Source organism: Prenolepis imparis, unplaced genomic scaffold, assembly GCF_030444845.1.
Source record: "Prenolepis imparis isolate NDT839.2.m4 unplaced genomic scaffold, iyPreImpa1.0 SCAF_3, whole genome shotgun sequence".
Taxonomy (NCBI): domain Eukaryota; kingdom Metazoa; phylum Arthropoda; class Insecta; order Hymenoptera; family Formicidae; genus Prenolepis; species Prenolepis imparis.
In genome coordinates, this window is record NW_028141161.1 from 11,949,401 (window position 1) to 11,966,365 (window position 16,965).

The window sequence follows — 16,965 nt, forward strand, 5'->3', positions numbered from 1 at the left end:
TTTTATCTGATCGATAGAAATAAATTATAAATGATTTGCGATTAAAAATATAAAATCAAAAGATAATGCTGCCCATTTCAAAATAAAAATAATCATTAACATTGAGTGATATACTTATTAGAATTATATTCTTTTCCTAGATACGATAAATTAATTTCTCAAATGCAAAAATACATTTTTCTCAAATCAGAGAATCGATCGTATAAGTTTTGCTTAGAGATAGAAAGATAATCAAATGAAAATTTTAATATTTGCCAAAATTTTGATCACGCAATTATATTTAGCAAATATTCGAATATATATTATAGTATTTGAAACAATGAAATTTTTATTGTATAAGATTATAAGATTAGCAAAGACAGAAAACAGAAAAGAGTTTACTGAAAATTATATGATCGATAATGGACGCTTAAATCAATTTTTGTAGTCTTTGTTTTCGTCGAGTTATTACATTTTGCTGTTGAGATATAAAAATATATTACATGCGCGGGGCTACGTCGTCATTTAATTAAGAACAATTGTTATATGCTAGATATTAAATTTTGTCCCATTTCGCTGAAGACTTTGTTCCATTTTTCATTAAGTGAGTCAAACAGATTTTTTGAGTTTATCGCGTTTGTTGAATGCGTTTACATAATTTGTCGTCGATTACATGTTTAATGAAGAAGTATGGAATAGGCCACAATCGCGTGCAAACGCATTAACAACAGATTGGAAGAAATCTGAGATCTATAACTGTTTTCATACATATGTTTTGTTTTAAGAAGCGCTTTATTGACTTCAAGAAGAGATTTAAAGATACTTTTGATGATGTCAACACTTTTGATGATGTTAGATAAGATTTATATTAATTAACATTCATTATTCTTTTTAAACTTTTTCAACTTTTAATAATACATTAAATATGATATTTATTTCTAATATTTATTCTTTACAACAGTATATGTTTTGATAATGATCTGGACATACAATCTGAAAATACAAAATAAAAAATTTTGCAAAAACTCAATTTGCAAGAACTTGCATTCAAAATTCAATACATTTAAAACATATGAGTGCATTCAAAACATATATGAATTGAATTTATATATAAATTACGTAAATATACAAAAAGCAGCCTATTTTTGGAATCCAAGAACATCTCATGTTTTAGAAAATAATTAATCCATGCTTTGTTTATTTGAAAAACAAATGTACTTTTTTCACAGTATTCTATTAAAAATATCAAACGCGACAATCTTAAAGAATATTGTTGCAGATAATTGGATTTTGTAATTAATAAAAATATAGAAATTTTCGTCACATCTCTCATATAGATTTTATATAAAAGTTTTTAAATATTTTTTATTGCTATGAAACTACTTCAAATTAACTCTTTAAAAAAATATAAATCGCTGTTTTTTAAACGCGAATGAATGAATTAAATAATTTAAACATAATGAAAGTATGTACATGTATGTGCGGATCTAAAAATATAAAAAAAGATAAAAAAGGATAATATATAATATTGACATCAAAAATATCTTTATTTTATCTTTCTGTCACTTAACACATATTTTACTGATTCGTATCCTTTTCAAAATGATTAAAACTTTTAGCTCTCAAATATATTCACGTCGAAAAAAATCAGTATTTTTTTTGTAAAAAATTATGCTTTATATTGCATATAAGTAAATGTATACAATCTTCTCATTTTTTACGTAAAGTAATGCACCGGCCCTTCCCCCGTATAAATAAAACTAATTAATACATTTTTTATAAGAATGTTTTAAAATCAATCTTTGCAAATATTTATTGTGTATATTATGCATATACAGGGTTTTCTCAATATACTTTTTATACTAGCCTATATAAATGCCTTGGTAGATTTGTAATAAATTAAAATTCGATTAAAGTAAAGTACATTTAAAATTCTACAATAACATTTTCTTTACTTGTGTTTTTTTTACAAAATTAAATTATTATTTAAACTTTTTTTGTCACATTAAAACAAGGCATTTTTTTCTTTATTGCAGTATTTAGAGCTGAGAATAAGTGTATCTGGGATTTTCTGTATTTTAAGAACACTTTCCCATTTTTTAAGATTCATTTTGAATCATGCTATATGTTTCTCTGATTATATATTATCAGATTTGACACATCAATGATCGCTCGAACAAGTTAGTTTGAAATATTTACAAGTAAAAGTTGTATTTTTCCCATTACAAGTACAAAAATCTCTCCGGTATGATTAATCACGTTTATATTTCAACAAATCTTACTTTATATATATGTTAGGTCTATTATACCATCTACATGCTACGTCAAAATTTGTTGGTAACAATTATTTGTCATCAATATTACACGCTTGTTACTTTTATGCGAAAGGTAACGCGAAATGCCGATAAAAAAATGATTGTCTCGTTACAAAACGCAATTCGTACGTGATGTTATTATTTATGCCGTGTTTAAATCTTAAGTTGTTGAGCATAGTCGCATTCAAAGATAATCGCCATCGATCAACGATTTTTCGCTAAGCCTTTATATAATCTTCTTAATCTTGCGAAGAAACATTGTCAGCAAATGTTGCACGCAACATTAATATTTTTGCTTCGCAAATGTCATCATTATTTTTCCACAATTTGAATCCGCTGTTAATCCTCAAGGATGTTTTTTTACTCTTCACACTTCATCGTCTTCTATATATAAAGTTGTTTCACATTTCTGATTATCGATTTGCGTTGTTTCCTCGTCAATTATCATTTGCGAATCTACGTCCTCAGTAATAATTATAGGATTTTGTAATATCATATCGGTTCTCTCTCTCGTCGATCTAAGCGATCCGCGAGATTTTTCGTCATCATCTACTGAACTTTCCATATCGATCTCCATGACATTTTCCAATTCCGGTTCTTCGAGCAGCATGTCAGCTTCCGTAGGTCCATCAGGTGATAAAGCGCTTGCATTCGCTTCCTCGATGTCTACTACGTGATTCTCCTCAGAATTGTCGGCGCGGCTTTCTTCAGTATCGAGGGACACGGTCGTAAAATACTTGAGTTCGCAATCGGAACCTTCCACGACGGCTTGAGTGTTTAATGAGTGTCGACTTGACTGAGAATCCTTCGAGTGCTTATCGAAGGATTGCCTTCTGTTGTCATCCGATCTAGAATGATGCAGCTTAGGATGACGCGATTGTCTTCGCAAATTCTCTCCACTGCTCGTTCGTGACTTCATTTCCGTCTCGTCGGGTATATAGCGGGTACAATCGATACTGAATCTTTCTACTGAGAGTTTTCTATAAATTTAGTTAGAAAAAGAATTTCGTTGCTTGCCTTGATAATAGATGATTAGACATCTTAATATAGATATTATTATATAATTATATATATTTATTTTATTATATAATGTTTATAGAAGAAATCGGATTTACATATAAACTAAGCAAGCTGCGATTTAAAGCCTTACATTGAATTGCAATGTGTGCAATCTTTTAAAAAGTATACAAATAATTTATTTGATTTAAATATATTTTGAGATTATTTTATTATGATAACTTATAGGGTTGCAATAAATTTAAAAATTTGCTAATAATTGCAATTGTAACTGTAAGCATTGTAATTGCAAATGATATATGCGAATTATTAGAAATACAAATAACAAGATAATTGTTATTGTAAAAGTTGATACAAAATTCTCTATTACCTGTAATCTCCTCTGCGAAAATCAGGACTTTTTCTAAATTCGAGACTAGCCTTACGATGTCCGAACGAAGTTCGATCGAAGCGACGGTCACCACCGATTCTATCGAAGGACATTTTACGGAAGTTTGGTGACGAGACTTTTCGGAAGTCTCGCGGTGAGGCCTTACTAAGTTCTCTTGATACTGCCGTTAATTCTTCCAACAATCTCAAGTCTATCGAATTTCTTTTTCTTGGCACAAAGTCATCTGGATATCTATAGGCACCTGAGCGAGATATTATTAATTTTTATCTATACATTTTTTTAATGTTTATTCTCGCAACTTTCTTTCCCGGTCTACGGAAAATAATTTCCTTGATTCATAAACGTAATCAAATTTAAAATTTGATAGCTTGAATAAAGTTTAGAATTTTTATATTTTATATATAAAAGGAATGTATTCGAGATTTTTCTTTTTAAATTGAATTTTTAAACTGAATAATATCAGTAAGTTATTTTCTCATTTCGAGAGTATCTCATGTATCTAATGATGTGATTACAATAACGATGCTATATCTTAATAATATATATAATTATACGTTCAAAATAATTTATTTATATAGTCACCTGGTAATTTAGGCGAATGCACGAGGGTCGGTGGTGGTCGCGTAGCTTCATCAACTTCCTCGACATCTTCCACTTTTGTTTGACGAAGTAGTTGATGTCGTCTTGCTGTATCGGATCGATCCTTCACTTTGAGCGTAACAGGACCTTTATTCGGAATGTGCAAATCCATTGCCATTGAGACTTGACTACCACTCTTTTGATGTTCCAGACTTTCTCTGCTAATCTGTTAATTATCGAAAAAAAAAATTGATTGGCATTTTTAGTTGAAATCATTGAGACAGAAAAGAATAATTAAAATTTATCGAAATTTGTATTTAAAAATCTATTTCCTTTGAATTTTATGATTTAAAATGATATAATTAATACAATTAATGGTCTCTACGATATAGTGAATTTGACAATATAAAGGTCATAAATTTGTTTGTTAAAAGTGAAGCTTTATTTTTGTTTTGTATAAGGCATAGGTTTGAAAGATACTAAATACCTGATGCGGACTGTAGCTCGGATTGTCGACCGAAAGAGCGTGTCTTTGTAGCAATTCTGGATTCAATAACGAGCAACCCGCATATTTAGGCGATCTTCGACGTGGTGACTTTTTGTCGACTAATGTTGGCGCGCTCGGGCTCTTCTTTATGGAATGCGCTACACCTTTCTCTCGTAAATCTTTCGAAAATTGCATAAATTCCGCCGTTAGTTGTTTCCTGGAGACTTCATGCGTGCTGGGACTCGGGCTGCGATTTACTCTAAACAGGCCCAATTGATGGTCCCATTTTGTTGTCTGACTCGATGTCGATCTTCTATTACGTTGGCTCTTTTTTAACGTTGATGCTTGATTGAAGCGATAGCGAGCTGGTACCACCTTAGCTGCACTGTCACGTGCTTCGAAGGTCATCACACAGGCAGCTACTACGATAAAGCCTGCAAACATTCATCCTTTATGTATGTGATAGAATGTACATACATTTTATTTACAAGTTACATAAACGTATGTCATCAGATTTTAGATTCTTTTTAGCCATTGTTAATAATTTGTTAACATATATATATAAATATATGCAAGTTTGAAAATAGATTTCATATAGCTGAACAATTTCTCAAACTTAATATAATACATAATATCAACTAACAATAAGATAAAAATTTAATCACAAAAACATGAGATTTTATTTCGTTGCTTCTATAATATATAATATAATTTCATTGTTTAATAATTGCATAAAATTATTATCTCATATATAATAATAATTGTAGTTATTGGATTTATATATATAATTATCTTATTATTTATTATTTAAGATAATCAAAAGTTAACTCTTTACGTGCATGCGCGAATTAGAAAAACCATAAAATAATCTAAAAATATATGTTTTTTAATTAACAAAAATGTTTGTATGAATATGTATGAAGAACTATGTGCCACTGATTTATCTAAGGTTTCAGGCATCTAACTCTGAAACATGAGCCTCCATAGCTCAGGGGTTAGAGCACTGGTCTTGTAAACCAGGGGTCGAGAGTTCAAATCTCTCTGGGGGCAACTATTTTTTTCTCGTTTCTATCGAGTATTTTATTTAACCGTGATATCGCAATATATTGCACATTTTTTCCGTTTCATATCTACAATTTTCCACTTTACATTCCCTCTACACGTGTTATATTATTTGATGCTTATAGCTGTTTTCGATCTTGGTATTTTTTCGTGTAAAGTTAACATATGTATAGAATTTTGTAATTTTATTCTTTAGAATTAGCGATTCATTTGACCCTGCGCACAATAGAAAAAATATTAGGAATAGGAATAAATATTAAGCATTAGGCCTACTGTACAATACAAAAGTATAGACAATAAGAACAAAGAATAAAAATATCCATGCATCAACAGAAGCAGTAGATATTAGGGGATAACAATAAATATTCTTTGCTTCTATTGAAGAATATTTTCTATTTTCTGTTCTTATTGCTTGTATACTTTTGTATTGTGCAGGAAGCTTAATGCTTAATATTTATTCCTATTCCTAATATTTTTTCTATTGTGCGCAGGGCCTTAGTGTATAATAAAAATGCAATTTATAAAAAATTATTACAAAAGAGAATATTTATATATAAAATTAAATATCTTTGACACATAAAATAAAAAATTATAGAGTATTATACGCTAATTAAATTATGGAAAATTATAGTACAAAAATGTCTTAATTTTTACTAAAAAAATATTAATTTTATATTAAAAAAATGTGTGGTATAAAAAATTGAGATTTGAATTTTAATATAACGTTGTTTTTTCTTCCACAACGTTGTTTTATCGTCATATTGTGATAACAATTATACTAATACGTATAATTATATATTACGTAATATTACATGCAATTATATGTAGTACATCACGTCTATGTCGCAGAGAATGTTTATTCTGCGATATTGTACCTATCTATTATTGTGCAGTTGCATTAATTCAAAGAGATTAGTGTCATACAATTAGTTGCTATCCATTATTACGCAGTGTTATACTATTTCAAAGAGATTAGTGTCATATAATTAGTTGATCAATCGGATGAGTGTATCGCGCTCGTAAATTATATGCAATGTATATTACTATTACCTCCCAGGCCCATTACGACAGGGCCGGCGTAGCTCAGATTATTCAGATGAAATCCGCGTGATTCATTCTTCACTTTTACCGTGATGTTACCTCTGATCTCCTGCGCCACCGAGAGCTGATCTGCATAATATCCTATTTAATGAAACGAGAGAAATGCCCTTATTTCAGGTCATGTGTATGTGCAGTTATTGAGTAGAACGGAATTATATTAGATAGATATTGAAATATATAGAAAAGATCTTAATGTTATCGATTTAAATATTATTGTGACTTTTTTATTTAAAGAGAGTCATATAACATTTATATAAAATGTTATGTAAATTGAAGAATTGTTTTCTCTCGACATATCAAGAAGTACTATATATTAAGACAAATAATATTTTTCAATTAATAACTTTGTCCCTGTTTCGTTATGTGGTATATTTTCCTGTTTGCAGTACACAAAAGAAATTAGTTGGTTAAAAAAGCAATTTTTTTTTTATATATAATAAATATATCCGATAGATATTTTGATATCCAATTAAAAATAAAAAATCTGAATGTCGCGATCATTCAATATTTGAATATCCAAAAATTGGCTATATAGCTGTGTTATATGAAGTGTAAAATTGTTCTTAAAAATATAGTATCAAATCTAATTTAAATTCTCTCGATTCATGCACGTAGACATAAGTAAGCAATTGCAAGCTTGCGCATAATAAAGAAAAAGATTAGCTTTTTGCGGTCTATATGTAAATATTACAACATTTAATTGGAAATTTATATACATATATTAGAAGAATACGTATTGGAATATATATTAAAAAATATTTTTTATTTATTTTTCTATCATTATAAAGAATACTTTACTAACAATAAATAAATTAGCTCTGCGAAATTTCAAATCTGTGGCATTAAAAGTGACAGAAAGTAGACCACAAAGGGTTAATCTTATGTTAGTAAAACGCTCTTTGCCTTGAAGCAGATAGTGGCTTAGGGATTAAGATAAAATAGCATTCGATCGAATCGTATATGAACCGATGTTTAATTTATGTAATTCTCTACTCACCTATAGTCGCCATGCAAGCTCCTAAAAGCATTAGCAGTAGCCCAATTCCGAGAGCTTTGCAGGCGTGCCACAAGCACCGCGTTGTCACCTTGCCTCTCACCACCTGTTTGATTTAATTGCCGCCATTAACAGTTAATAACCTGGACAATAGTCCAGTTGTTTACCAGCCGGTAGCGGCACAAACACACGTACAAGCGCGTTTACATGGTAAATCGATAAATCAATTATTACGATTTTGGATGTAACATTACGGTATAACGGCATAGTAACGCTTTTCGGTGCTGATAATCATGAGCAATATAATAGTCTTATGCAGCCATTTATGTAATATAAATCACTGCATAATAAAAGATAGTATAGGATGATTAATTTTTAATCATAGATTGATTAAAGAAAATATATAAAATATATAAAAACTTTTTCTACGAGCTTTATATTGAAAATAGTTTTGTATTTATACAAGAGAATTGTCGTGTACGCAAATATTATTAGCAGAGAGCGATACTAATTTTTGCTAGCAATAATGAAATAACTATAATTTGTGTGTTTGTGTCTGTATAAAATTTGCGTATATTTTTCTCGAGGCAATTTTTCTATCAGAAGTAATTTCTGCAAGCAAAATTCGTGCTAGAAATGATTAGAGTAGAGATATTTTCCTACGATATATATGTACATGCTCTCTACATATATGTATATACTATTTGGTTCTCTCTCTCTCATTCTCTCTCTCATTCTCTCTGACTAATTTTCATCTGCTTCTTAATAATTAAACTAATAAAGCCGATATAAAAGAATCTCATCTTTCCGATATGATACACTGTACTCATTATCGACCTTGAATTTTGAAAAGTGATGAGAATGTACCTGTACGTTCCAATTAGCCCCAGGCCCGCAGGCTCTTCTCTGCGTCCCCTGCCATTGAATGCTTCCTTGTGGCATCCTGTTCTCATAAAAGCGGATATTTTCTGTATAACAATGCGATAAAAAAATGTATATACCTATGTATATTAAATTGCTTACCCTCACGTTTTCCAGATTCTTGTGCCTCAGAAACATACGATCCCAAATTCTATAAAAAGTTTTCATTAAATATTAAAAAAGAAGAAGTTGATTGTTAAAGATAAAACGAGTTAAAAAAAAAATAACGCTATTCGAATTCACACAGTAGTGCCAAGTAGATAGAAGAGTCGAAAATTGATTATTTCTATTTACAATCTCTGCTTTTTTGTTCATAGTTTTATTTGAAACAGCGTTTTTATTTCGCAACGGTGGAAACGTGATGCTGCCGCGAGTTAATTAGCAATCCCGAATTTATCTCGCGGTATTATGCGCGCGATCTTTTATCTGTTCGTGGCTCGTCGCATAGCATCGTTCCGCGTTTTAATTTGACGTATATACGTATAACGAGCACCGAGTGTACTTTCGAACACATCGACACTCATTTGTATATATTGTCTCGTCATCTAGCTACGCATACGTTACTCGAATGCCGCACACAATGTATACGTGAGAGTTATTATCTGAGTACGTCGTCGGTGTGCATCGCTTTCGTGTACGGCGGATGCAGCAGAAGTGCATTGTTCGTATGCCTGTGCCTCTCGCATTTCGTCTTTCAGCGTCGAAACTTCGCGCGTTTCCTATCGATTCAAATCCCTCTTCACAGTTGCGGTCGCAATCCTTCTTTGCGTCTCAAAAAGTTGGCCATTTTCGCTTACCACAGATTTTCAGCGGCAATAAGTTCCTCTTTCGACTATATACAGATCTCGCTAATGCCAAACTAGTTTGTGCCTGTGTGTTTAAAAGCCTCTCTTTTTCCTTGGCAAATATATAAATATATTTGTATTTGAAACCTTTCACCATACGCGCGTTTTAGAATTTTATTTTAAAATAATTTTTATATTTATCTCTTGCATAGGAGAACGTAGAAATTTATATATATATATATCTGCGAGTTGAAATAATCTGTCTCTTTTAAAATTGGGAATTGCGAAACTTGTGCGACATTTAGGAAAGCGCAGCTTGCATTACATACAAGAAAAAAGATTTTTCTCACCATTTAATTTATTGAATTAATTAATTAACTGAAAAAATTGAGACAATTATGCACTCGTGTGCATCAATAATGCATTTTAATGACAGAAATTTGCGTATTATTGTTCACGTTAGGTATACATGAAATTTCGTACGGGATAATAAATACACGCAATTTAACAATGTAGTTTGTAATCGCTCTTGCTCTTGCCTGTTCACAACAGCACACGTGCACACATCTACTTAAATTGCACGAATTCCGCTTGGCTATTTTAGAATGATTCGATCCGACAGGCTTCCAAGAAACTGCTTTCCGTTGGATTGCTTTTCACAGTTCATTCCACACAAGGTAGTACTCAATTTAGGGAAATGTCCCGTACCATGTTATTTCAAGATTTTAAATTGAATTGATTTAATGTGCGAAACGTTATCATAAATCGCTCGCTGTCGACAATCTAGATCTAGTATTGAAAATCTTTATGTTTAAAAATATTGCAAAATTTTTTATATAATTTGTATAAAAAAAATTCTATTGATATTTTGATATAAAAATTCTAAATTAAATTTTTTAAATGAGACGTGTCATATGATATATTTATTCAACTGAAGTCTTTTTATGAAAATTAAATTATAAATACTATATATATACCCTGGATTCTTTCTCTTTATTATACGATCTCTCAGACTCTCAGATACATAGTAAAGTTTAAACTTGAAAGAACGTTTCAAAATTAAAAAAGTCATTTTTCTTCTATTCTTATATCTAACATACGTAACACATATCATGCATTCAAATCATTGATGTGTAGGTAAAATAAGAAAATATTAATTTTATAGCTAAAACGAAAGCTTTTCACGAAAGCGTGATTTGTCTCTGATTGAACTATCCGCGATTTCAGCAATGCTATGTATTTTCGAAACGGTCTCGCGTAGTTTGCCTATATCTAGCTGGATTATTAACATCTGACACCTGTGCTCTTGCGCTCGTCATGAAACCGAGTGCTAATACGTTACCGAGATAAATAATGGATTTCGATCACTGCAGAGGGTTGGTTTCCATAACGACCGACTCGGCCAGTTCCATTTGCATAACCACGACCTTTCGTCCTATGTTCTTCCTTGTTCAATTACAGCCCGGTTTTCGATCTATCGCATATGGCTTGTTTAAATAATGTATCGCGAAAAAGTAATCGATTTCCGCGAGTTTTCCAATCATTTTCCAGACCGTTGCCACGCGATTCTTGTTGAACTCATAATAATTTTATGATAACTCTTTTGATATTACTTTCTCTGACTTCTGAAATTACCTGCGACGCGCACGTAAAGCGTTTTCTGCTACGTCCAGCCAATATTTCAGAATATTTTTATCATGAACAATATTTTTCCGATGTTTCTTTTTAGTATATTATGGCATATCAATTATGTTTTCAATATATTATACAAAACTTGCGAATGAATATTGATTGCGTACAGATGGCCGTAATAAATGACTATATTACATTTTTATAAACTTAATAAACGAATCCGATATATATATATATATATATATATATATCTCGAGTTTTATATCTTAATATCGCGCAAATATCATATATGGAGAGGTCGCGGTCTATATTTAATCCTTTGAGGTATGTTGAAGCAAACAAGGTAAACGCCGTGTTCACGAAAAGAACGGGATAAAAAACTTATTCTAATACGACCTACGTCGTTACGGATATCGATGTAATCAATGGCGAGGATATTTCTTTGCCATATATAATAAATTAAGAATATTTTTAAGAAATATTTCTATTTTTACCGGCTCTCAATATAATAAAGTTATAATATATAATAAAGTTTCAGATGAAATTAACATTAAAATACTTACATAAAACTTATTTTTAAAATTAATTAAAAAACTAAGTGCTTTTGTAAATAACAATAGTAAATTTTATGCTACGATTAACATATTTATAAAAGACATTATTAACATATTTATAAAAGAAATTAGTATTTAGCAAAAAAGAGTGCATTATTTATGTGATATATTCTATAGAATTATTTTTATCTCTATGTTCGTTTATATCTAGTTATTGTCAAAGCATTTATAAATTTTTCAAGTTTTGCCTTAGAGAATATAAAAGTATACGCATAAGTGAGAGATTTAACGAATTGCTATTATTCCGCCATTTGAATTTGCATTTTTAATTACTCTTCATAACGCAATCTTCTTGATGCAGAGTCCTCGCGCATGAGTATTTCATCATTCATCTTGCCATTTTCATACATATATTCTATATATATTGCTTTTTTATATACATATACCTTTATATATTATGCTTTGGAATAGTATACATAAAGATATCTTTCTGCTATTTATGTGCATCGCATTTTGCTTTTGTAGACGAACGCACGCGTTCAAAATACATATTTGTATAGAGAGATACTATTTAAAATATTATTTAAATTATACACAACCTTCATACAGTTTTCTTTTTTCTTTTGCTCTTTCTCCGTCATCACAAAATCTCATCCGTATTCCGTATTTCCGAAGAATCAAATTTGATTAATTATGATTGTCTATCTGGCTTTCTTCTTCACCGATGAGAGTCAGATACGCGAATCAAAGCTCCATTGAAATTAACAAGCTGGAAATTAACCGACTGTTTCGCTCTAATGTTTTGCTACTATTATTTTTATGCGATATTTTATCGAGTTATGCGGTAAAGATTGTAATGTGCACAATCCGAAGTGCTAATCAATAATATGGCTTGATAAACTTGACAATTTTCGGCACCGTATCGAGAGCATCGATAGTTTTATTTTTGTTCCGACACGTGTTACGTACAGTGGGGAGGGCAAACTAAGAAAACATGATGATATTCAGGGCGATTCGTATTTGTGTCATGTCTCTCGTCTCGTCATTTTACTTTCATTATTTTCCGCGAAATAATTAAACTATCAACTTCTAAAGACATAATGCTTTTCAGATAATGATATAAATTGTTCAATGTAACGTTATGACTGACAATGTAATGCTTCATAAATCGTTTTCTACAATGTTTTCTTGGATGTAGAATTTGCAACATATAACGAGTTATTGATATATTTAATTTATTGCATTCTATAACGCTTCGTCATATTCACTTATAAAGTTAAGATTTTTTTTTGTATCTTTACTTGATAAAAATGTAACTACATTGAGAAGAGAAGCTGATCGATTAATCTTCAGAATATCTCAGATTATATATTTGATAGCTTTATTGAGGCCAGCGAACTGAAGAGAAAAATTGTACTAAAATCGGGACTCGGTTAATAAATCAGAGTATAAATCAGGTGCAATCAGACTCTGAGCGTGGAGCGACAAGAGGAAATCAATGATTGTATATATACCTATAAAGTGAAGATGTTCGTTATAAGATTTCTGCATATAAATTGAAATCCGTTGAACAATGAAATATTCTGTCTGACTGCAATATGCTTTTTGGATTCTTTTATATATTCTTCCATAAAACATTTTAATATATTTTTATCACTGAAAAAATATCTCCATTTCTCAGTAAGATTCTTATGTACTTTTGTTATTGCGCCGATATTTTATATCTACGTCGTTCGTCACAATCCCGTCTTCGTAATCCTTTCATTATATTCGTGTTTTGTATCTCCACACTGAGAGGATATTTTCTTTAAGGATACATTTTTTTTTATAAATATTTTTTCCAATTGCTGCAAGATTTTTTTCAAAAATTCATTCTTTATTTATATAACTGAGATTTCTATCTGATAAATGTCCATTATATATGCATAAATCGAATCAGGATATCTCGATGAAACAAATCAGGTTTAAGAAACTTCAAATTTAAGTAACTTTTCTGCAAAACTTTTAATAATAATTAGAATTGAGCATAGTTGGAATATTATAAAGATGCAATGATTTATCGATTCAGCTATTGTATGTAGATATATTTCAAGATCGCCTTCCGTCCGTTGCTATAGCTAAAGAAAGATAGATAGAGATCTGAAAATCACTCACCTTGTCAAAATCCAGCGCATTGAAGAGAACACTCGATCATCGTACGTCGCGAGTTGATCCCGTTCTCATGTCAACTGCTTAATTCTACATCCCGACTCCGATGCTCTCGCGAGTAGAACGAACGCGCGGGAAGAATCACGAGGAACACTATTAAACGGTCTATCCACTAAATCATCGACCGATCGAAACTTTCGCGTCGTTTCTCTCACCAACACCGGGGTTTTCGCTCGATTTTCCTCCTTATTCCATTGGCGCGCGCCAAAGAGGCTGCTGATCCTTGCGCGTTTATCCTTGCAGCCCTTGTAAATGGATCCTGGCGGTAGTCAGCAAAATCCGTAGGGTGTAGGATAAATGATAGGCTCGAGAGAACGATACTAAATCACCATCGTCGCGATCGCGGTACCCGGGGGAGATACGCTCGACGAGATGCTGCTCGAGGGAGTGTCCTCCTCCTTCCTCAGCATCACCTGTTGGTATCGCGCCGTGACCCCGGTCACGGTTTTATACGGGGTGACACGCTGAAAATCTCCGCGGCCAGAGCGGCGCGGCGCGGCGCGGTTCCTCGCAGTGCGCATTCGCCAACACGGCAGATCAATGTGTGTTAAATCGCCAATTTCTCTCTGCTCTCTGAGAGGATAAGGACCACACAGAGAGTCTCTTTCCTCTTCTCTCTCGACGGTCGGTTACGAGTATGATGCCATTATGAATTTACCCGTCGATTTTACGACGGTATCAAATGAGTCAGTTACGACTAGATAGCGTGCAAATAGTAGCTTCTGTGGTAGATAGATAGATATTTAGAGATACACACATATAGATAGATAGATACACAGATAGAAAGAGAGGGAGAAAGTATTTGGATAAAAATATTTATATATTTAAAAATATTACAATATTTGATGAGTATATCAAAACTGCTGTTAAACATAACATATAAAGTATAGATATTCCTTCTATATTTAAAAACAAGGGTTTTTTATACTTTAACATTTATTAATTTTATCTTCTAAGTTTATAATCTTATTTTAATTTTCTTAATCTGGCATTTTTCTTATATTTCTGGCAATATGATTCTATTTTTATTTACGTGCGTGGTAAGAAAATATAATATTGGATATCGCAATTTAATCCGGTATGTTATTTTTTCCGATATTGGTTATTTTTATTACTAAAAAAATGTGTCAAGTTTAAATTATATATAGTAGATTAAGAAGGTCAGTCTCTTTCTTGGGAGATATTATCTCAATACTTTATAGTTATTCTAGCAGACATTAATGTCTTTAATATTTCTCTAATATTGACGAGAGAGATCAACTATAAATTAAATTTATCGATCGTTAGCATATCGATATATTGTACATTATATAGACTAAGCTTCTATTAAATTTCACTGAGTTTTATTGTCATCATATATGTATTGTATATAATATATAATACGTTTAGTTACACTTTCCACATAAATTTTCATTTTTTGCAATTGTTAAGTGTTAATGTTTTTTATTTTTTTATTTTTTTATTTTTTTAGTTTGACACTAGAATGTACTTTTGTAATACCTTTTATTTATATGTACTTTTATTACTTTCTCATTATTACTTAAAACGTTAAATTGGATATATAACTCCTAATTTTATTTTACATTTCATAAAGAAAAAATGTTTTCTTTAATGTAAATAATATTTTAGTTTTTTAATAATTTTTAAAAATCAAATATTTTTAAATAAAAATTTATAGTAGTATTGGGGGAATTATAAAATAAATATTGCGTCAATAGTTTGATTGATTTTGTAAATAATATTTATTAGATAATGTGTGTGCTTACGAGTATTAGGTAACATAATGTACTCTAGGGTCCTTCATAGAAGGCGTACAAATCATTGTTCCAGCAATGTCTTCTAGATTAACGTAGATAAAATTGTCGCCGTTGCGATCGTCTTCGTCCTTGCGAAATCCGCTTCGTTACGCAAAGTAACAATTTCTTTTAATGATTGGCATTTAAAATCGAATCTGTTTTTCTCGTCAAGGTGTCGCAGATTATTACTTTTCGCATTTATCGGCTAAAGTTTGCAAGATTATCTATTCGTTCTAATAATTTGATCTATACGCCGTAAAATGGCGTAATAATTCGTGTTATTTGCAAGCTTCTTTCGCGCGCGCACGAAATATCTCTTTAAATATATTTCTTTAAACGCTTATCTTCTTTTACTTGTAACAATTTTCTTTACTTGTATATGTATATATTGCTAAAAATTCAACAATTATCTATTAGTAATAAGAAATCGAGTAGAAATGTGTTGCTGATCATTGCTAAAATGCTTTATAGTACTTATTGTAAAATTGAATTTTATAGCAGGGTAAGAGTGTCTAATTAATGTAATGCAAGCCGCTTAATTGCAGGAAGCGAATTACGCTATATATGTACATATGCTTCGAATGCGCAAGAGAAAATTCTTTTTGCAAACTGCCATCGCGATAAGAATCTGACTTTATTATCCGCAGACACAATCGTAAATTAATTGATTCGATTCGATTTTATTGCCGCAGTTCACGCGCGTACACGACGATCGACTCGACGCTCTTCCGGATCATTTCTAACATCAAACCAAACGAAATGTCTAAAATTAGTTTATACACGATCTAAATTTTTTACCTTTCTCACTCTCTAACTAAAAACTGCTCTCAAGTAAATGTATCACTTATAAATATTTCCCTAAGTTTGTCGGAGCCGGCGAGCGTGCGCTCGAAAAACGCGGCCCGACTTTTTTTTAAAAAATTCTCAATTAGTTTATTCCTATCCTCTTTGCATTTTCTCGCGCGAGTTGTTTCTTATTTATACATTCACACTTTTCTCTCTCTCTCTCTCTCTCTCTCTTTCTCTCTCTTTTGTTATATAGGATGTATCAGAACTATTGCCACTCTTTTTCTGTAAGAATATTTTGATCAATTTAAATCCCAGTTTTTTAAATGAAAATATTAATACATTAATAGTATTATAT

General features: G+C 31.1%; 2 protein-coding genes and 1 non-coding gene across 4 annotated transcripts in view; 2 read left to right on the plus strand and 1 right to left on the minus strand.

Moving 5' to 3' along the window:
- Positions 1-16,965, plus strand: part of LOC145933922 (uncharacterized) — a 179,488-nt gene that overhangs the window by 8,794 nt on the left and 153,729 nt on the right. The gene's annotated exons all lie outside the window — the stretch shown is intronic.
- Positions 1,091-14,468, minus strand: LOC145933685 (uncharacterized). 2 transcript variants are annotated; one of them, XM_083033655.1, is made up of 9 exons: positions 13,972-14,468; positions 8,949-8,997; positions 8,793-8,868; positions 7,929-8,031; positions 6,881-7,012; positions 4,769-5,202; positions 4,285-4,507; positions 3,682-3,943; positions 1,091-3,274 (listed from the first exon to the last, which is right to left on the minus strand). In XM_083033655.1, exons 3-9 carry the CDS (start codon positions 8,865-8,867, stop codon positions 2,662-2,664), a joined length of 1,842 nt encoding a protein of 613 aa, XP_082889781.1. In that variant the 5' UTR covers position 8,868; positions 8,949-8,997; positions 13,972-14,468; the 3' UTR covers positions 1,091-2,661. The 2 variants fall into 2 exon arrangements, with proteins under 2 accessions (XP_082889781.1, XP_082889782.1); XM_083033656.1 differs by lacking the exon at positions 7,929-8,031.
- On the plus strand, positions 5,746-5,818 carry Trnat-ugu (transfer RNA threonine (anticodon UGU)). Its single transcript has one exon. It is a non-coding gene; the product is annotated as a tRNA-Thr (tRNA).